Raw genomic sequence first — 22,854 nt, forward strand, 5'->3', positions numbered from 1 at the left:
GACATGAGTCCACCACTGCATGCCATAAATGAAACAGTAGTCGAAGCAGTGAGGGGAAGCCGGTGGTTCAGCGCCTAAGAAAGCAAAGTCGATCGCATCTGCCAGAAAGGTCATGGCAAGTGTGTTCCGGGATGCAAAAGGGATCCTGTAAATTGACTACCTTGAAAGAGGCAGGACATTCACAAGTGAATATTATTCCAACCTTCTTGACCAGGTAGATACAATTTGAAAGAAGAGGCCTGCCTTGAAGAAGAAAAAAAATCATCTTTCACCAGGACAACCTGCTGCCACTTGCTAACAAAGGTGAGTTGACGATGGGAAAACTACGGGATTTGGGGTACGACTTGCTCGGCTACCCCCCATATTCTCCTGATTTAGCACCCTCAGACTTTTATCTGTTCCCAAACTTGAAGAAGTTTGTTTCTGGGAAGCACTTCGTGCCCAATGAAGTAGTTGAGGCCATAGATTGATATTTTCACAGCCATCCAGACTCACTTTCAGAAAGGAATACTGATGTTCGAGAAACACTGGAGCAAATGTGTTGAAGTCAAGGGGGATTATGTAAAAAATACAACCATTTTTTAACTTAAAACCACAATCTTTCATTGTCAGGCCAAGAACCATTCACCGTACCCTCAAATTAGTCAATTTTAGGAATGACAGAGTCATATAGCTGATTATCAAATCATGACTATTTAACCTCCACATCGTCCCTTCCTTGAGTATTTCCTGTTAGCATGCTTACTTCCATAAATGATACAGTAATGTTATTAAAAAATTATATGCATCAATAGAAAAAAGTAATAAGTAATTTTCCTCAGGTACCATGCATTGAGATGTCACATACATCAATGAGCAATTAGTTGAACCTAGTCGCATATATTTGACTTTAGGCTAAACAAATTCAATACCTCTATTCTAAGACTTCTAGGAATCAATATTTCCTTATAAAACCCATCTCACGTCAACTCAAGTTAAAGCGGGGCATTTGAAATTTTCATGTGGAACAACTGATTGACAATTGATGTGAAGTAAGGAAATTTTTCTTCAGGATTTCATAGCATGAATAAGAAATCTGGCATAAAAGCCAGAAATACTAAAAGTCGTTCATCAACATGGACATAAAATTTAATGAGTGTTTTTCCACATTACTCAGTGGTTCAACTAAACAAACACTGAGTTTGACATAAAAGTTGCGGTGTGCAAGTAAAATTAACTTGTAGATTTTTAAAATAAAAGCCCATTCAGAGTTTACCCATCACACAATTCTAGCGAAGTCTTCAAGAGTTTTAGCAGGCAACCCTGATCCAGTAGAAAACCATTATTGTTTGGGATTCAACCAAAATCAAAGAGGATTTAAGTAAAAATTGATGGTAATCTTTCTTTCAGTACTGTTACACAAATGTGATAACATTCAGAAGCACATTTTTGGGATATCTTAAAACAAATATCCACCAGCATGTGAATTAACACAAGAGTAATGAGAATCAAATCAAAACAAATACAGACTTTAGTTTCATCAAACAAAAACAACCACAAGACTGATATTGAACACCACATAAACCTGACTGTTTCAAAGTCTGTTATGCGGAATAATATTCAAGCTGAAATTTTAATGCATGTAATGATTATGCCAATTAATTCAGTGGCATAAAATACAAATAGGTGCACCTGCACCAATTAGCAAAAACATCAGTCATATAACTGGTAGAGCAGTGTCACATAAAATGCATTAATCATTTAAAATAAGAATTCAGAGAGTTATATTTAGTCATAAAAGTATATGGTTAAGATAGATCCTATATTACAAAGGTCAAAATTAATAAACCTTGCCTTTGTTATTTAGGGCATTCGTAAATATTTATGGACCTATCTTCTGATACTGAGACTATTTTGTGTCCATCTGGATTATATTTGACTCCCCAGACCTGAAAAAAAAACAAAAAAAAACTTATAACACCAATTTAATACTATTGACTTAAGACAGAGTAATTTTTAAGAACTTTTGATGTATCATAAGTAAGCAAATATCAACATCAACCTATAAAAACAATCTTGAAATTTTCAAAGTTAGGTCATATAAAACAGTTTCAATCATATGAAAGATACCAATTGATTTTTACAATATCAATGCAAATCTAAGATGTGAAGAAGTAAACAGAGACATTTATCATTTTACACACAACGAAGAAAGTAGCATGACACAATGAAGTGGCAACATTCATAAAGATTGGTTTGTATGAATCATATCAAATGAATAAATTGAAAAAACGATTCTCAATAATTATAATATTATTAATTGCTACAAAAACCTATATCAATCTTAAAAATTAAAAAACTGGTGAGTTTCCAAATGTTTTATATCTTTCTTTCAATTACAGTCAAGTAAATAGTGTGCTGTGTATGAAAGAATGTCACTTCTAAATAATGAACTTCAAACCATAACTTCATGTCTAGAGCTCAAGTTTAACCACTAATTTTTGTATTGGGTGATTTCTACCTTTGGTTCCCACCTTGAGCTCTGGCCCTAGTTAAGAATGTGTCATAAAAACATGATGAGGCATTATTAAAATTTTTCCAATCAAGTAGCCACCCTCATAAGAAGCCATTTACACCAAGTGGTTTGGTGTAAATGGCTTGTACCCTTTGGTTCCCACCTTGAGCTCTGGCCCTAATTAAGAATGTGTCATAAAAATATGATGAGGCATTATTAAAATTTTTCCAATCAAGTAGCCTCCCTCATAAGAAGCCATTTACACCAAATATTATACATAATTAGGATTACTGGACATAAAATTTTTCTGGATGTCTCTTCTTTTGAAAAAGGGAAAAATCAATAAAAACGAAATGTCTCAGAATAGAACATCCATGGTGGATGCACTATTGGATTTTTATTATACCAGGACATTTCTTTACAGCCGAATATATTTATGAATGTGAGAGTATATGGGCAAATTTCAGGAATTTTTAAACATTTTATACTAAAAAATTATATTTTTCAGAAGTGGGTCACAGTAGTCCAGGGGTAGAGCATTGGACTACTGACCTGAGGGCCCGGGTTCGATTTCCGGGCCAGCCTCTCTGGGTACCTTACAGCTCCACCCAAGCTATGTGATTTTTCGGGTACCAGATCTTCCTGGGAAACCATAGCTGCCACAGGGAAAGGAACTGGACCCTCTACCCTGCTGTGAGAATTTCTCACTCTGTTTGGGTGAATGCTACCATCACCAACCTTAGCCACACAACCTTTGGGTTGATTACTGTGCTCATGGTTTATTTCAAAGCTAAGAGGGAACTTTTTCTATAGGATTTTTTTATCTTTTTAGTCCATAAAAAAACCATTAACACAGTAATCGACCCAAGGTTGGTTTGGTAGGTATTGGTAGAGTTCACCCAGTACTAAAACCAATACACTGTGTGAAATTCAACACTCCAGGGTAGGGGGCCAGTTGCCTTTCCTTGTGTCGGTAAGTTCAACTCTGTACCCCTGGACTATCAGGACCCCTAATGAGTCCATATAGAATATAAATAACCTGACCTGATTCATATTGAATATTAGCTCTAAGATCCACATTTGGACTATACTTGCCAAAATCACTTAATATTGGAAATTAATACTTTTTCTTAAAAGAATAAATGTGATTATGACCTCCATGAAAAGGAACAAACAACTCAGTAATTTTCCAGAATAACCATAACAATAGAAATCATACCTCTTTTAACACACTAGTTCAAATCATGTAAGTGCCCTAAACTAATGCTATTTTTAAACTCAGTCACAGTCATTTTGATTTGATGTCCAATACCATTATTACGGTATCTTTTCAGATACAGGGTTTTACAGGTACCATACTTTCTTCATTTATAATAGAGAATAATCTCAACTGCCTTTAAAAATAATTTATGATACTGGGAGAGTCACATGAGCAAGAGAAATTTGAAGCTTATAAAAACAATAACATCCATTTTAGCCATGGCTATTTCATTCTTATTTGGGGCAAGCATTATTGCACATGTACAAAATGTTGAACTCAGAATACTGAATATTGAAATCAAAATCTCCTCAAATTTGCTCATACTAGTATGTACACATATTAATATTTTATGTCTATAAATACAATAAACCCTCATTTTCGGACAAAATGCTATCCTTTTGTCCTAAATCCACAAAACCTTTTTTCTACGTATTCTCAAAAGATTTAGTAACCCTAGGCAGGAGAAAAGTTTCACCATCAACAAAACATAATGAAATTAATCAAAAGTCAATACTTAATTCAAAAATGAATTTATATTCTGAAAGCGATGAGAATTTTCAATTTTAAATGGATTTTCTTAAAAGACTTTAACTTAACTCTTTAGTCACAGATACACAAATGTTAAGTTATCACAAATAGTCTAATTGCAGCAAGATATGTTGACACCTAAGGTAAACAACTTTTATGAGTAGTTTCCAAAATATGTACCCTTAAAACACCAGTTTATTTCACTGAGACAAAAAGTTAATTGTTTTCTTGAAAGTGAGTTTAAGCCCTTGCATTACGTGGGATGCATTATGTTGATATGTACATATATAAACAGGTCAGGATCAATCCAAGAGAAAGCACAAAAATGTATTAGGGTGCAAACTCAAATGCTAAAGCTGCCGATCTTGACTCACATTTTAATGATTACAATACTAATGCAGACCAAAACCGTTAGTGCTTACAAGATGCTTTAAACTCCAGCCAACCCCTCATAAAAGATAGGATAATATATAGGTACTTTATACCCCATTCAAAGAACTGCAGGAGATATTGCAACAATTACTTTACCAGAGTAATTTACTGCAGGAATTTCACACCAAACTGCAGGAATTTCACAGTGTAAAAATCATTTGCTTTTATACCCCATTCAAAGAACTGCAGGAGATATACATGTAACTCTCATGGCATCTCCTGCAGTTCTTTGAATTTGTCAAAGAACGAATTACCTGTGGCATTGCATACCAAGAATCATAACATCTTAATCCTTAAAAAGCTCAAGAAATTCCTCGTGTAAGAGGATGCCTCTGAAGCATAATTAAGAAAAGGGCATGAATGGAAATCAGTAGATCTAAGTTCAAGTCCTGGTCAAGGCAAATGATTTTTACACTTTGAAATTTCTGTATTCTTATATCCTAGTCAAAAACTTAATTAAATATAAATATCACATTTTTTACTAAGTATTAACTTGTGAATTACTACAACTTTTCTAAGCCCGGGGAAAATATTATTTGTATGCTTTGAAAACAATACCAAAAAGTTCTTTAAAATACAGGCATTTGCTTTAACATTATAAAATATGCCTTTCAACATGTACATGCATATAGGTGAATCTGGTGATAAATGAAAATATAAAATAATGATGATTAAATACATGTATATGCTTTTTAAGCTCCAATAATTAACCAATTAGCAGGCAAACTTACATTACAAGTAGTTTATGCAATCATAAGTTGGATGAATAAACAATTATGGTCTTACCTGATCTGTGTGTTCTTTGAATGTATGAATGCAAGCCCTACTGCTCCAGTCCCATACTTTCACTGTATGATCAGAACTACTAGACACAAAATATTTGCTGTCTGGTGAAACTGCTACACTAAGTACCCATGATGCATGATCTGACAATGTACTGACAAGGACTCCATGTTGTCTGTAAGTAATCAAAATAAGAAGAATTTGCCAGAAAAATTAATATCAAATTCTGAAAATTAACTGAAAGTATTAATCATTTCTACCAAAGCACTAATTTAGCTAAGCCACATTATTGTTGAGTACTTTACAGGAGCAATGAGAGAGGCAAGATAGGTCAGTTTAGCGGAGCAATGAGAGGGATGAAAATTAATCAAAATAACATGAAAAAAATGAAATTCTTGAGAAGTGAGAAAGCTAAGTCAAACATTAATGTAGGAAGAAATACCCTAGTTTAGGGGAATTTCTGTAGTTAGGCAGCATTTTAGAGGTAAATGGCCACAGTAGTTTGGACATTAGCAAAAGAATTGAATTGACAATTCATTTACAAGAAAAGAATTAAGGGCAGTTATACTACAGAAAGACAAAAAGACAAGCACCATTGTGAAGACTAACACATACTGTAGCACTGTATAGAGCTGCAACCTGATATTTAAGGCAAGAGGGTACATGTTATGACTTTTGAGAAGTGAATATGGGAAAGAATTGAGAAAATAGATTGGACAGAGAAGAAGAAATTTAAAAAAAAATATAATGGGGGAAAAGAAGGAGTTGATTGGTGAAATTTGAAAAGCAAAAAAAGTTGATGGAGAAAATTTTAACAGTTAGTCGGGTTGAAGGCCCTGAGAGAATGGGTAACTTAGTGTAAGCAGAAGAAAGGAAATAAATATTTTAAGACAGAAGTTATTTAGAAGGTAAGCAGAAGTTATCAACAACAAAGGATGGAAAAAAAGTTGGGAAAATAAGAAGTTTTTCTTGATATGTAAAAGATTACAAGAGTCACTAGAGAACACCTAAAATATGCCTTTAAGGGGTAGAATTCCTTGATTATATTAATTTTAAGCCATTATCATGCATGAAAAATTGAAGAGGAATAAATAGTTTAGAAATGGATATCACAATTGAAATAATTTATGAGGGAAATGAATAAGAATGGGGTAGAGGGAAAAAATCTGTTATCAAAATCAAGATTAAGGCCTAACAAAAGCAACAAATGAATTAAATCATGCTTTAGTAACTTACACATTGTACAATTTCATGTACCCGTCATCAGAACCACTTAAGAGAAAGCGCGAGTCTGGTGAAAAGCAGAGTGACCTAATTGGCATAGCATGATCTGAAAAAAAAAGAATACACAGTGACAATCAATCAATTCAACAAATTTGTAAAACCTTAATTTGATTCAGCCTCTCAAAGTAGCCTCGTGGCATCAAATCTTCAGTCAACTAAAATCTTAACACAAAATGTGGCATGGTGTGAAGTATGAACTCAAATGACATAAAAATGCCTTGCTATAAATATTTAAATCATTAACATGAAAGAAATGAAAACCTACTACCTATAGGAAATATTAGGAAGCATCAGGATTTAACAAAAGACCTCTGAGGAGCATTTAGGCCTAGGTCATAAAATCATATAAGTTCATATGGATATCATTGTAGTTATGATAATGCAGTCAAAAGAGAATAAAAATAACCGTAGGAACGAAATGTGAAAGCATCCATAGTGAGAACAAGGCATAGCTGATCTATCACAAACAAAATTGGTCAACATCAACAATTTGTACTATCCTCAAGAACAAGGAAAAAATTAAGGAGATAGATGCTTCAAAGGGACAAGAATATCTAAGCCAATGGTTCCCAGCGCCCCCCGTGGGGAAGTGCTCTAGTCTATAGGGGCAAAAAGAGGCTAGTGGGCAGCAGGGGGACAGCAGGGGGGCACTGGAGGGTCCTGGCAATGTGACATTTGCAAAGGCTCGGTAACCTTCTTTTTATCTCCATTTTTAAGCTTCGTTTTTAAAGTTTACATTGTTGCCCACATCTGGAAGTAATTTAAACCATATGTTTACTTACATTTTAAAGTAAGAACAGCTGAAAAATATTTCCAAAATCTTTCTCGCAAAACGGAAACTTTTGAAGTGGTTTACCTCATTAGGTCTATCGATGGCACAAATTCACAACACTGAGTAATTAGGCAGTAACATTCAGTGTGAATAAAACAAATGTGAATCCTGAGTGGAATCAGCTCATTCAATAGTAAGATTCAATGTTTTTACATCAAATAATAACCTGGATAATGATTTTCAAAACAATTTGATTCCAACGTTATTATCAAGGCTGTATTGGAAGTTATTTTTCATTAATCACATGATATCATTCTTGTTATAGTACATTTATAAAATTTTTTGTATTATTTAATGATGGGGAAGTATATGTATTATGAAAAGAAACGGCCAGTATATTGTTTATGTTTTCATGAAATGGTAATCTATAGTTAAAAAAGAGAACCTTTTCTCTCATACTTCAAGTATATACGATTGAATTTTCCCTTTGCCGGCTAGATATCAATTAAATTAATTCCCAGTTCACTGATCTAAGTCATGGTTTTGCTGCCACTGAGCATTTCCTTGAAGCATAGCTTTTTTCAAACAATGGGTATCATTCACAATAATTCTTTGAATAAAAAGAAAACTTCGGAGATATTTTGCCTTCACCAGTAAATTGAGTAGTAAACATACGTCTTCAAAAAAATCCTTTTAATAATATACCATCAAATGAAAAGGTGGTCTTGTTTTGAAATAAACTTTAGTTGAACCAATGCACACACTAGTATTAAAAAATTGAACCAAAGCCAATTTCACCGCAACAGTCCCTTGAACTGCCTTTCTTATGAATACAATTTAGGATATTGCATCAATTAATATGATTCATAACAACAGAATAGGAGCCAAAGCATATTATTTCACTCTCAATTTACTAGATAGTATAATAAATCGAATTTGAGAGAAGCTTACTTTGCAGCTGTGTTAGGCTTCTCTATGAAAGACAGCAAAGTTGCATGTGTAGAGGTCTGGTACAAACTCCCAACGAACCATTTTTGAATTCGCACTCACGTGATAAATGCAATACATTACTATATGAAATGTACAATATTTAAATAAAATAAATAAGTTGCATTCATTTTCAGTGCACTGAAGTAAAACTATAACTGTTCAAGAGTAAAATAATGCGTAAATAAATCTTGTTTTATACCAGGTAAACAGAACAAATACATATATTCAGCCTTGCTTATATATGTTTGAAATTATGCCGCAAGCACATGAATATTTTGTTTTGATGTTTGTCATATGATCATTAGTAATTTTATTTTAAAAAGCACCACCTAAAGATTGAATCACGTCTTATCATTAACTCACGTGTATTCTATTTAGTTAATTATATATTAAATTTTATGTTAACAAAATTTAATATTTAAACCTTTACTGTAGAAACAGATTGGCAGGAAATGACTCATCAAATAGGAAATGTGGACAGTATAATGTGGATTATCTTAATTATTGATTACAGAAATGTTATCTGTCATTGGTTAGGCCTCATTTAGAATATACTGCAAGTATATGGGATCCACATTAAGCTGGATTAGTTGCTGAATTGTATTGCGTGCAGCATAGAGGATTTGTGCAAGACAGAGGATTTTAAAAGATTTGTAAAACGTTGTTGTGATTAACTTAGTAGTGCATCCAATATATTAGAGCAGCTAGGCTGGGAATCACTCACAGAGCAAAGGTTAAATTACAGATTGAAGCTCTTGCATAAATTGGAAGGGCATCTCTTTAGCAGTGATGTTGAAAATTTATTATTACCCCTATTGTACTATGGTAGGTGAGATCATCTTAATAAAATTAGAGAGATTAATTGTAGAACAGATAGATTTAAGATGTCATTTTTTCCACGAACGATAGGGCATCATAATAGCATAGTTCGATCGCGGTAGGGTCATATTTAGGTAAAATTATTCTGGTGCTTATTCACCCCCTGGCGGTGGCTTGCAGAGTGTATATAAATAAATAGAATCCCTTGTAAACAAGCATATGGCTATGTGCTTACTATGCGAAAGGGAGTTTTCCAGGCTAATTGACCATTTTAGAAAGACACATTTTCACAAGATAGAAAAGACTCGAACATTTTTTCAGTCACTTCGTGTCAAAGTGCAAAATCACCCAACACTTTCAAGTATGTTGTGTAATGCTTCGAAACATATTACTGATGGTTTGCATGCATCATACAATATTTCACTATTGATTGCCAAATCTGTAAAGCCATGTACAATAGGTGAAGAACTCATCTTACTGGCAGTGGGTGAAGTTCTGAGTACTGTTCTCCATAAGCACCTATATTATACAATAAAATTTAAACAATATTTATTTATTTATTTTATACAATAACATTTAAACTAAGCAACACTTCAGTTTAACGACAAATAGATGAAATGGCTGAAAATGTGGAAGATATATTGTGCAACATCCTGAGAACAACAGAATTAGCATTACGGTTGTACGAATCAACTTTGTCAGGTAATGAATCTGTGTTCTGTCTTACGTACACTCTATTAAAGATGAAAATCTATCAATAGTGAGAAAATATGAACCAAATGTTTTTGCTATTCATTGTGTCATTCACCAACAGCATCTAGCGGCTAAAATACTAAGTGATCTCCTTCACACAAGTCCTTAAACATTGTAATTACAGCGGTTAACAAAATCAAAGCCATGCTCTTAATGATTGACTCTTTCGAGAGTGGTGTGACGAGAACAATGAAGATTTCAAACGATTGTTACTACACACGGAACTTTGTTGGCTCTCAAAAGGCAATTGTACAAGGCGCTTCTATAATCTTTTTGACACTGTCATGGAGTTTTTTTTAGGAGAAAAATGCTTTTCTCAATGACAACCTTAAAGAGATTCGGAGTGACTTTGTGCTTTTGTCTGAACTATTTGAAGGGTTCAATGGAATGAATTTAAAATTGCAGGGGAAAAAATACTAACCTTATAAGGCGAAATCTGTGGCGACTGTGTTTATATCCCAGTTGATTTTACTTACACTGAACATAGATCGCCACAAGCTTTATCACTTCCTTCCCTGCTTAAGCTAGAAGAGCAAGCTGGTATGGGTGGTGATGATTTGAGTCTTTTGTGACCATTTAGCCACCTTGCATAAAAATATAACGCAGCAATTTGAGGATCTTCTTTCATTGGAAATTCAAGACTGGGTGAAAAATCTGTTTGTAGATATTAGGGATGTTGGAGTTTTAGAGGAAGAATTAATTGGACTACAAAATGACATTGAAATGAAACTAAAGTTCAGGATAAATTATCAAGACTTTTGGTTATAAAAGGAGGTTCCCGATTGTTATTCTGCTTTACGGATGGTGGCCAAAACACTCCTTGCATTTCTGACTTCATAGTTAGTGGAGCTTAGGGTTAGTGGTTTTAGTGCAGTCGTTCAGCTTAATCCCAAGTAGAGAAACAGACTTCAGGTTTGTGAGCACGGTGATTTAAGAGTCCTGCAAAGTGATATTCAACCGTACATTGGAAAATTTGGTATCAGGTCATCAAGCCCATCCATCCCATTCAAATTTTATTTGATGGAAATATTTATTAAATTAGGCAATAGAATCTCCTTAAATGACTTCTAGACCATGAAAAACTATAATCAATAGTCACCAAATTGTTTAACTTTTTTAACAAAGCATAATTGAAAATGTTCATGTAATATAATTGCTTAAATTAAGTAAAAAAACGACAAAAAATTCTAAAAAAAGCTTTCTTACATTATTGGTTTTGATAATTTATTTTTACGTAAAAAGTATATTCTCACCTAAGTTCATTTAATTGTGTATAAAGTCTTTTGCATAAATGTGATATGAAAACTATACATCCATAGGATTGTAATTAAACATTTGATTAGTCATTGCTTTTAATTTAATTATTTCAATGTTCCTCATTTGGCTATTTTGTGTTATGATTTTATTATTTTAAAGCTTTTCGATTGGGGGGGCAGCGAGTATAGGTTTATGGATCCAAGAGGACGGTGGCTCGAAAAAGTTTGGGAAACACTGATCTAAGCAATGGTTGCATATTCTGAACGATGTTGAAAGGCTGCTTCTCATATGGATAAACCAAAAATTGCAAGGCAACACTATTAACGAGAACATAATGTCTGAGACGGCAAAAGTGATTTTTGCCGACCTCTTTGAGAAAACACCAGGATCATCAATGGAAGAAAAAGAAATATTTAAGGGAACCCATGGATGGTTTGAGAAGTTGAAGAGAAGAACCGGCATTCACGGCATTGTAAGCTGTGTTGGAGCAGCAAGCTCAAACTCAAAACCGCACAGAACTTCATCAGTGACTTCAAGAAGCTCCTAGATTCCGAGGGTTACCTGCCGCAACAGGTTTTTATTTGTGATGAGACAGGTCTCTTCTGGAAAAAGATGCCCAAGTGAACCTATATAACAGCAGAGGAGAATGGATTGCCCAGCCACAAGCCAATGAAAGAATGCCTCACGCTGTTATTTTGGGCCAATGCAAGAGGTGATTTGAAAATTAAAACCATATTTGTTCACCATTCAGAAACTCCACGAGCTTTCAAGGAGTGCCTAGTCCAGAGGAGCATGCTAAATGCAATGCGGAGGTCCAACAAGGCTTGGGTGACACGTGGCATTTTTACTGACAGGATCAATGAAATGTTTTGTCCTTCTAGGAAAAAGTATTTCCTTGAGCTGAATCTGCCACTCCATCTTCTGTCTTGCTTGCTATGGGCAATGCTCCGCCTCATCCTTTTGCAAATTTTGAAGAGTTGGCAAAAACAAATACATCTCCACAGTTTTCTAGCATAAAAGAATTAGGTGTGTGTCATAAAATTTAAAATAATTATTTTAATTTGTTTTTTAAACAAATCTAATTCGTATTCCAGGTTGGCTCATTCTACAATATAGGAAGAGATGATGACTATAATTCTCTGTTGCATCATATATTGAGAAGCATTACCCTAATAAGACATACTAAAAATTTACATAATGATAATGCTGTCGCATTTTTTTTTAAATTTGAAGTTGGCGAAAACAAATGTCTCAACAGATTTCTTGTAAAAATGAATTCTGAATGGATCATAATAATAAACTAATAATTTCGAATCTCTATTGTTTTCTACAGATCAAATTTACATTCCAGGTGGTTTCATTCCATGATAGAAGAAAAGGTGATGGAGAACCATGATCCTAAATAATCTCCAGATAATTTTATTCGAATAAACTTTGCACAAAATTTATTTTTTTCAGCATGGAATGGATCATCGTATTTTACATTAATTTATATGAAAAAACAAGAATTCACAAAATGACTGTTTCATTTTAAAAGAAATATGGCAGAAGAGATCATGCTTGTATTACGAGATTCCACTGTAATAATGCTTGTAAGTAAAATCTTATGCGAGTTACCAGAATTCCACCAAGTAACCTCAAAAAACCTTTGTCAGCATTTAAGCAACACAAAGCTAGAGAAGGTATATCCAGAATTGGTAATGCTTGCTTAACTATTGCATTATTTATTGAATCAATGACATGTAGGCTGAATGAAGCTTTTATGCTCTATCAAGGATATAAAAACTAATGCAAAACTCTAAATGGTAAGAAAGGGTTCTCATAGAGGTTTCACCCCTATTAAAAATGCATTCCATGTTAGCTTGATGAATAGCTATATTTCTACATATTAATTCTGATATTTAAAGCAAGTCATCAAATTTAACTCAAAAGTTCAAACTTAGATGCCAGATATTAACTGCTAAGGTTTTATAAACCCTGAGTGTTTTATTTCCAATATTACAATCACAGAAGTAAACATTACCATCCCTGCTGCCATTGAAAGAAGATGATTAAATCACATAAAATGCATTATCAGAAATATATTTAAAATTTCAATAGACGCCACCCATTGCTTGGTAACAGAAAAATTACGCAGATATATTTGTGTGCAGTCGGTTCCCCAAAACACACCGCAAAATCATGATTATGTTAGAAAAAGAATGTTCAGTGTGTTCCTCATCCTATCTATGGAACAGATCCAGACCCATATGACTTTTTTCGACTCACCAAATGTGAAATAACACCTCCATGGAAATCATTTTTCATCATCAGAAACAGGCATAGCTTAACTGGTCATATTTTAACTTACTACCGCTGCTATTGACACATCAATGGAGTTAAACCAGTGAAACTTAAGTACCACATACACATTAAGCTAACAATTTTTCAAAATTAAATTATGCATAATATATTACAGAAATGAATGGAAAGGTAAAATTGAGCTTCTCATGGCCTTTTTAATAATGACTAATGAATAATGAAAAGGGTCTAACATAACTTAACCCTTCATGGTTTAAGGAAAAATTATAACAGAAATTAATATTTATTCATTTTAAAATCAACTAATTTGTTCTATTCTCTGTTACATGAGACACATGTTGGTAATCACATAACCTGAAGTTTAATGACTAATCTTTGAAGCAATTTCAGAATTGTTCATTTGTGGAATTCCAGCCTGCACAAATTAGGTGAACTATTTCTCTAGTAATTGTTTTTTCAACTTTCTTTGATTCCTCCACCATTCAGAACTCCAATCATTGGAAGTGGTTTTGTCTTTATGTAACCTGAATGTGTTTATGTACATACTGAAATATCACCATCAATATTCTATAATGTTATTATGTATTCAACGCCCCATTCCTTTTTCATTATATTTACAGTACATTTCATTATATGTACAGGGCAGCCGGAAATTAAATTTTTTTCTGATTCCAGTTCTTTCCCAGGTTTTCAAGGAAAAAAATTCCTTTTCAAATTTTGTGCTGCTCATATTACTATCTCATTTCTCAGTTATGATATAAAGCTGTTAAATTTGCATCCATAAATATTTCAGCATTTTCTCCTTTTGAAATACATGGGTTGATAATACATTTATAAAAAGATTGTAACATGTGATGATTCACCAAAATAAAAATTTCACTTATGGTAGATACATTACCTCACTTTCAGTTTTGCATTTTTTGGCTTAACCAAACATTAAAATAAATAGTAATGGCTGGTGAATAAGGTAAGCATAAAAAATACTTCTTTCAATGAGAGGAAGTCAACATGAGGGGAGATTGATTTTGTGAATGAAGTTGGGGCTGTTCAATTTATGGAAACAAAAACATACTTAAATTACCATTATGCCCAAAAATGCAACTCTAGTTAACCGCCCAACAAGTGAAAATAGTTTGGTTTTTTTCAAGTACAACACAACATTTCATCTTCTTTATTTTACAGCAATTTACCTTATTATAAGAGTTATTAGTACCTATTCAAATTATAGTAATATTAAAATACACACTTATTACTCCACCACTGATTATGAACAAAAAAATTTAAATTATTAAATAATTCAGTCATCATTGGCTTAGCAATTATGTCATTATTTGTCAGCACTTATTTCAACACCTAGTAAATATTATAAAACTATAAATGTTGCATTTGATATAACAAAAGCATAATAGCTGAAATTAATAGATTCATGAGCATTAATTCTCACTTATCACTAAAAACTTAAATCATAGAAATACTATAATACTCATGCCACAATCCTGCATTGAATCTTTAATAAAATTAACTCTTTATGAAAACAACCACTTAACAGGATATAAGGTTAACACTTGAACAGATGGTATTAAATGAATGACACTGTACCAATCTAATATTGTAGTTCAAGAATATTAATACTACCACAGCAAGACAATCACTTACTTGAATGTGTGTGAACAACTTTTCCTGAAGGAACATCAAATACATGGATCATTCCATCAATCGCTCCACTTGCAATATGTTTTCCATCTGGGCTCTAAAATGAAAGTATTTCACCAGCTCAAATTAATGACATTTAATTCAAAGCACTATGCCATTGCACATATTTGATATACTTCTAAAAAGGCCCATAAAAAACCCTACACACACACTCAAATATTCACTTCACTTAAAAGAGAATTCAAAATGCCTAATTCATTTTAAAAATGAATATTGCATAAGAATATTAATTGTTCCACTGTAACAAGAAAAAAATATTAAAACCAATTTAAATTAATTCTATCAGTGCCAATAGCTGCTTAAGCAGCCATAGGTGCTTTGATGGCGTTTCTTTTCTCTGAGACAATTTCTTAAAGCAACAATTTGAATGAAAATTGCTCAGAAAACTGTCTTAGATGTAATAAACAAGTGTCAAATTCTCATACTAGGCAATGTAGGCAAGTGAGTAGTGCTGAATTTCCATGATAAGATTAATCTTACTTTCCAATTCCCAGATATAGCCATCCACTAATTTAGTCACCCCAAAGGTTAGTTTAAAAGCTGAGGATGGAGCTCAAATCAAGCCTTAAGGTTGGTTAAGACACAGTAAAAATTTAAAAATTTGATCTCTCAGAGGGACCTCCATAATGTCAACACCCAATGGAACTCATATTGGTGAGAAAAGGTCACTGAAGTGCAGCAGCACTTTCTGCAGTGAGAGTGTAATCAGTGTAGAGTTTCTTATTGGGAAGTTATATTACACTATTGCACTTTCTCACTAAATGGAAACTTGCAGTCACTTGCTGCTAGGTTAGAATTCAATTACCATGCCAGAGGAAAAGAAGAAAATCAAAAGAGGTCCTGGGAGACAAGTGTAGGCAGGCTTCAGGGATGTTGCTGAATGGAGTAAACATTTACAACACCAAAAGGGGAGTTTAATTTAAATCCCCCTTTTAAAAATTAAGGAATTGCCAAGATATACTTTTTTGAACAGTTGGGCAACACGGTGTGTTGTTCATGAGTCATCTTCTTCTTAGTGCATCTGGTATTTCAGGATTATGTTTATGTGAGTGCAGTGCTAAATGGTTGGTTCAATGTCATTTGCTTTTCAAATGTTCCTGGAATTGGTGGTGATGTTTGCACATATATATGCTAATATGACTGATATCGACAAAAATACTTTGTTTACATTTGGTCCGAAAACAATGGAGTTCTGAATGGAAAATGTTCAGTGGAAAATGCAATAAATCACTTCTAAAAGATGGTTTTTATGTTGCTTACACTGTGTGGGATAAAAGCACACATTTCTCCTGTTCTGCACTATCTGAAAGCACTTGGTGGAACATGTCTAATAAGACGAGACAGGAGTGGAGATGTCCTGACTGCTAGTGATCACTGTCAACATGCAACGATGAAACTTCTACACAGAAGTCAAGCATGACAAGTGGGCAACAAATGAACCTTAATCTAGCCAATATGGAAGGGGCATAAATAACAGAGATATATATGGGCGTTTCAAAATCAGCCAACAATTTGATACCTTGATAAAAATCGTAAGTGTTATGTCTAGAAGTCCTTTTAGGTGCAATAACTACTAGATCTATGGGAGAATATAACAGTGGTTAAGGACCTAAAAAACATAATCAACAATTTAAAGGGGGAACTACACAATAAAAACAGACAAATTAGTGATTTACATGATGAGGTTGATGAACTTGAACGAAATCTTATGCAGAATAAAGTGTAATTGTTGGTCTTGAGTTTAATAACACTGATATCTCACCAATCACAGCTGTGGAAAAAATTGCCAAAGAAATTGGCAAAGAAGATTACTGTGAAAATGTAGTCGATGATGCATTTTTCATTAAAAGCAAGTCTGCTGATAAGAGGAGCAAACTAGTAGGGTCCTTCAAAAACAAAAAAGAGAAATGGGTTGCCAGGAACAAAATGATTGATAACAGAGATATTACTGATCTTACTTATAGAGATATTACTGTGCAATCATTTGCAACATATTTATTAATGAGGCCCTAACTGGACATTATAAAAACTAGTAATCTAAAGTAAAAGAAAATAGAAATAAATACCAACAGACATAAGTAAAAGTTGGAAAAATATTAGCACAGAGGTCTGAAAATTCCAAGACTATCAGAATAAAGTCAGAGGAGGATCTTGGATGAATCTAAGAGATTAATTTGTGAAATCATAACTATAATGGATTGGTTTTCAACAGTTAATCCAAAAATTTGCTGTGTTTCATATCACTTTCCTCTTTCAAACAAAATCTTAAATTATGCACCTAGACATTAGATCCTTGAGAAAAATTGGAGTGAATTGAATATAATTCTTATTTATCTGCAAATGTATATCCAGTTTGATATTGTGATTCTTACTAAGGTGAATATAAGGAAAACAGAAAATGATCCTTATAAACTAATGGCATATATAAAACACCAAAAATTGAGAATCAAAACGAGATGTGGTGGCATTATGTTATTTGTACACAATAAAGTTATTTTCAATGAAAAGAAATTACCCTCATATGCATCTGAGCTATTTTATGGTGAACTGGTATTGGACAATTTAAGTGTATGTTTCATGAATACCTATATAGACCACCACATTTAAGTATAAAAGATTTTGCAAAATTTACAAACTCTTTTGTCGATAATGAAGGTCTGAAGAAATTCATTTTTATAGGAGATATAAATATTAATCTTAAAATTTAAAATAATAATTATGTGATTAGTTATAGAAATACACTGGCCACGTAAGGATTCTATGAGGTCATAACTGGGTATACTAGGGACTGTTTTTTGGAAGGCTATGTTTGTCAAAGGAGGATTTGAAGCAAGACTAAATATTGAAATTCAAGGTATGATAATGAGATCAAAGAAGTAATATATGCTAGATCGGTTATAATGTTACTCTCTCAGTATAAGTGAGGTGAATTGACACTGAACTCAGAACCTGACTCACTCTATTAGGCTACTGTAAAGGTAATACAGGATATACATTGTAAATCTAAAAAAATACCAACATGAGAATTATGAACGTACAGAGGGAGAGGATGTCTAATAATCTGCTAGAAATTATAACAAATATGCTTCATGAAGTTGTCTCGGGTCTTCTACCATGTCAGGGGTTCCATATTGGTCAACATTTTGATGTCCGACTCGTGTATCTTTGAGAGAAAACTTCATGAAGCATATTTGCCGGGAAAGCACCAGAAATATGGATAAATTGTTTAAAAATGGAAAAACTCACCTTCTAATCATAGATATAGAATAAATTACTAGAAATATAGGAACTATGTCAACAATTAAATAAGGAAAGGTAAAAATAAATTGTATACAGATCAAATTAATGAAAATACAGGTAGCATTAGGAAAATATGGCATTTCAAACATCAATGAAAGATTTATGGCAGACAAATTGCTGAATTTCCTGGATAAGTTTGAAACAATATTTCTATTTAGTTTCCAAAGAAATAAAAGAACCACAAAAGCCATTGAGCTAGTCATTAGCAGTGTCAGAGATGGAATGGATAGGAGGCTTAACACAGTAGTAAAATTAATAGATCTTCAAAAAGCTTAGGGAACTAAAAGCAGCAGTTCAGGGCATGAAACTTGAAGACAATATCAGCAATTGGGTGCATGATAATAATCTCGTTATCAATGAGAAAAAATCCAAAGTTATGTTTGTGAAACAAAAAACCTCTGACATCATAGATATTCAAATATGGATTCACTCACATTACCCAACAGACAACTGTATATGCCCCATACTGGAACCAGTAAATGACCATATTTCTTGGTGGTAATGATTTTTCAAAGTATTACCTTTGATGAAGATATTTTAAAAATAAATAAATGAAATTACATCCTTCATCAAGTTCACTATATTACTAGTTTTTAAGTAAGAATGCCATCAAGATAGTGTATTTTACACTGGTTAAGAGTATTTTAAGATATGGTGTTACAGTATGGGGATCTACTGAGTCTACAAAAAATAATATACTAAAAAATAAACAGCAAAAAATCCTAGAGAAAATGCCTAAGGCTAGATCAAAAAACATTCTAGATGGAAGAGATATCTTTCAAAATTGGGAATTCTGCCTGTAAACAGGCTGTGTAGTAACATACATCACAATAAAAACTATTTTCATGGCAAATATAAAATACATGATTTACATAAAAAGTAGTTACCATTAAGGTAAGTTAATAATAAGTGTATTGCAAAAAAAAATTATACAAACCAGGGTAGAAGAAAATTGGAGATTACTGTACCACTAATTTTTAATTAAATACATTAAGATTTAAGAATACTACAGTCAGTAAATGTCAGATAGGAAGAATAAAAGACTGTCTACTACACAGAAGAGACTACAGCTTGGAACAAAATTTGACACAATATTATATGTATGTTTATCATTGAAACACATTAAGTTATCTTTTTTGAGGGGCACCTGCTGACAAGCCAGAACTGACTGGCTTAGGAGGACAAGAATGAGTATTCCATTTTTCAAATTCATTACATAACTACTATGGTACATGATATTGTCTATATTTGTATTTTTCATTGAAATTTTTCTGTTGTATAGAATGTATGATGAAGATTATACTACTATTGTATAAAATTAATATTGCATGCAAACAATTTTAATCAAAACTCATATAGAGGTAAGAGACACAATTTTGCCCATTTAGTTTTATTGATTCAATATAATTTTGAATCTCAAAATTAAAATAAATATTGATGTCAAAATTATGTAAAATAAATAAAGTACAAATTGTAATCCTTAATAGTATTTCTCTCTCAAACAGTTTGGAAGGGGAAGAGAGTTAAGTTAATAATTAATGTATTATTATGAAAACATGGAATTACATGCCCCAGCAATGAATCGTATTATGTCCCCATCCTTAATTCAAAACCAACTGTTCTTTCTTTAGCAACATTACAGCAGCTGCTCAAACTTTCTGCCATTACTGACATTTTCTGTATTGATGACTCTCCAATGGAATATAGGAAATAAATTTTTTCAAACATGCCATAAACTTTGCATATAATCAACGCTGGGAAGCCTGAATGTCCCACAGATGTATCTTTACGTCAATATCAAACTCTTCAAAAGCATTCGAGTGATCTATTCCTCCAGTATCTCAAATCCATACATATACTTTCCTGTTGTTTTTGCATTGGAAAAGATGGGACTTGCACCCCATAGCTCACTGCAAGCAGTAGGGTAGTGTAAGCAGGTTCATAAAATTTTAAGGTTGAATGTCCAACAAATCTATTGCAGCCAGTGTAAATCCCACCGAGAATCAAGGCTAGGGTCTGTTGCTAGTTTAAGTGCTCCTTTGCAGCATGCTAAATTCACACATCCAGAGTGGGAGAATGAGTTTCTTTCCCTGAGGCACTATTTGTTTTCCCACAAAGTTCTAGTCATAAAAAAATCTCAGTGCTTATATTTAAGATGGGGCTGTCTAAGTGAATTGCCCAGTTTCGTCAGTAGCCAGATATTTCACCCAGTGGGCTATTATGGGTGGTGGTTGTGCATCAGCAGTGTGTGTATGTCCCACCAAATATACACTCAAACTATGGTTGTTGAACCAAGATTATCGGGTCATTAAAAAATAATCAAGAAAATTAGCTCTAATTACAAAATAGTAAAATAATTGTGTGGAAATTACTTTCTTCTTCCACACTTCATACTCTTTTACAAGGCTAATTTTAAGTCATGATCATTAGAAGTTATTGTCAACAATGTATGAAAATTAATATATGCTTAAAATAATAATTTCTAGTGTGTGCCTGAAAACAAAATACTGAGATATCAGGAAAGATAACTTTCAAGGTCTGCTATAAAGCAAGTTTTTCGTCTAAGCATGCATCCTGACAGTTTTATTATTGCAGAAAATAGTTTTCTCAGTCTCATTTTGAGGTTGAACCCCAAAAACTTAAAGTGTAGCCAGAAACTTGTCTTTTAAGGTAAGCGAAGTTGCTCAATGAAATATATAGGTAAGCATGTCTATGTACTTAATAAGATGCTAACATACCATCAAATATTTTGTCAATTCAGTTACAGTAACTAACACTTACATAGGCAATACAAAGAGTGAACTTCCCAGTGGTATCCAGAGTTTGTTCCAACCTTCCTGACTCAACGCCAAACAGGCTGATTTTTCCAGAATGAGATCCCGAAACAACATGACGAGAATCAGGAGAAAATGTGACAGTCCATGTATCCACGGGTCCAACATCAATGTTGCCCACTCTGTCCCCTGATAAGGCATCCCACAATCGAACACTTGAGTCCAGTGAACTTGAAGCTATCACTGAAATAGAAAAAGTATTAGATAGCTAAAAAACATTCGGCGACAGGGATAGATTGAAAACACTTCACTACAACGCATAATAACAATCAAAATCAATGCAAATAGTCTACTTTTTCAAAGAGATATCTACAAAATAATGATAATTTATCAGTCCATACGGTGTTTCGTCAACTCAGCACCCACCCATAAATTCAACAAAAATTAAGTTATTTTTATCTAATGACGTAAAAATCCAAGAGATCCTCCTAATATCTCCCACATAAGCTATTTCACAAGGCAGATGGAATGGAGAGATTAAATAGGAACATTCATTTACAGATTCTACAATTAATCGAGCGACCAGGTGCACTTAGCCCTCAGAGCGATGAAAAAAATTAGACATTTCACTTTTGTAGTTCAGTAACAAGGAATGTCAATACAAGTTGCAAAATGGAATCACTCATAAATACGTACTTGTACCATCTGTGTTGACAGCAACAGAAACAACACCAAGAGAATGTCCTTCAAGTTTATGTTTGATATCAAGTCTACCTTCGTTGTAAGACCAAATCTTAACTAAATCGTCAACACCACCGGTAACAACGTAGTCAATATCACTTTCACCGGCTGTGGAATCCCTGTCATTGTCGTATGAATACAAAAATTTTAATGATGGAAATTATTATTAAGCCGTATGTATGCAATGTTTTCAAAATTAACCTTGAATTGTCCCCATCGTCGTTTTGCTCTTCCGAATTCTTCGATTTCTTTATTCTGCCCCAAGCTACACTCCAAATGCTATCTTCGTGTGCATTTGCCTTCTTACTCAGCAAGGAATACTAAAACAAAAATTTTAATAAACAGTGGTAAAGTCATTTAACGTTTGGCACGGCTTAAATCATGCCATTCTTTTATACTTACCATAATTTAAGCCGGTACCTTACCCCCGACGGCGATGAAACCTGCAACCGAATCACAGCGTGTCACATGCCTGTCGTGCGGCATTTGTCATTACTTGTAATAAGAGCCGTTGTTTGGGTGGAGACTCTGTAAGCGGTTGCCTTGAGCGTTGGCGTTAGTTTCAAACTGTTCAAAAACAAGTTAAATATATAATATTTTACTACCGGCGATAATTTCGGGTAAAATGCCTGTTTCCTTTTATTTTCAGTTT

At 33.4% G+C, this 22,854-nt stretch overlaps 1 protein-coding gene across 1 annotated transcript; it reads right to left on the reverse strand.

Moving 5' to 3' along the window:
• Window positions 1–1,194: 1,194 nt before the first annotated feature.
• LOC139690148 (superkiller complex protein 8) lies at window positions 1,195–22,677 on the reverse strand. The gene is made up of 8 exons (XM_071587410.1): window positions 22,605–22,677; window positions 22,404–22,522; window positions 22,158–22,321; window positions 21,469–21,704; window positions 15,331–15,424; window positions 6,735–6,828; window positions 5,502–5,673; window positions 1,195–1,928 (listed from the first exon to the last, which is right to left on the reverse strand). Exons 1-8 carry the CDS (start codon window positions 22,605–22,607, stop codon window positions 1,839–1,841), a joined length of 972 nt encoding a protein of 323 aa, XP_071443511.1. The 5' UTR covers window positions 22,608–22,677; the 3' UTR covers window positions 1,195–1,838.
• Between the last annotated feature and the right edge of the window lie 177 nt (window positions 22,678–22,854).

This window comes from Hetaerina americana, unplaced genomic scaffold (assembly GCF_022747635.1).
Source record: "Hetaerina americana unplaced genomic scaffold, ioHetAmer1.1.p SCAF_3, whole genome shotgun sequence".
Lineage (NCBI taxonomy): Eukaryota > Metazoa > Arthropoda > Insecta > Odonata > Calopterygidae > Hetaerina > Hetaerina americana.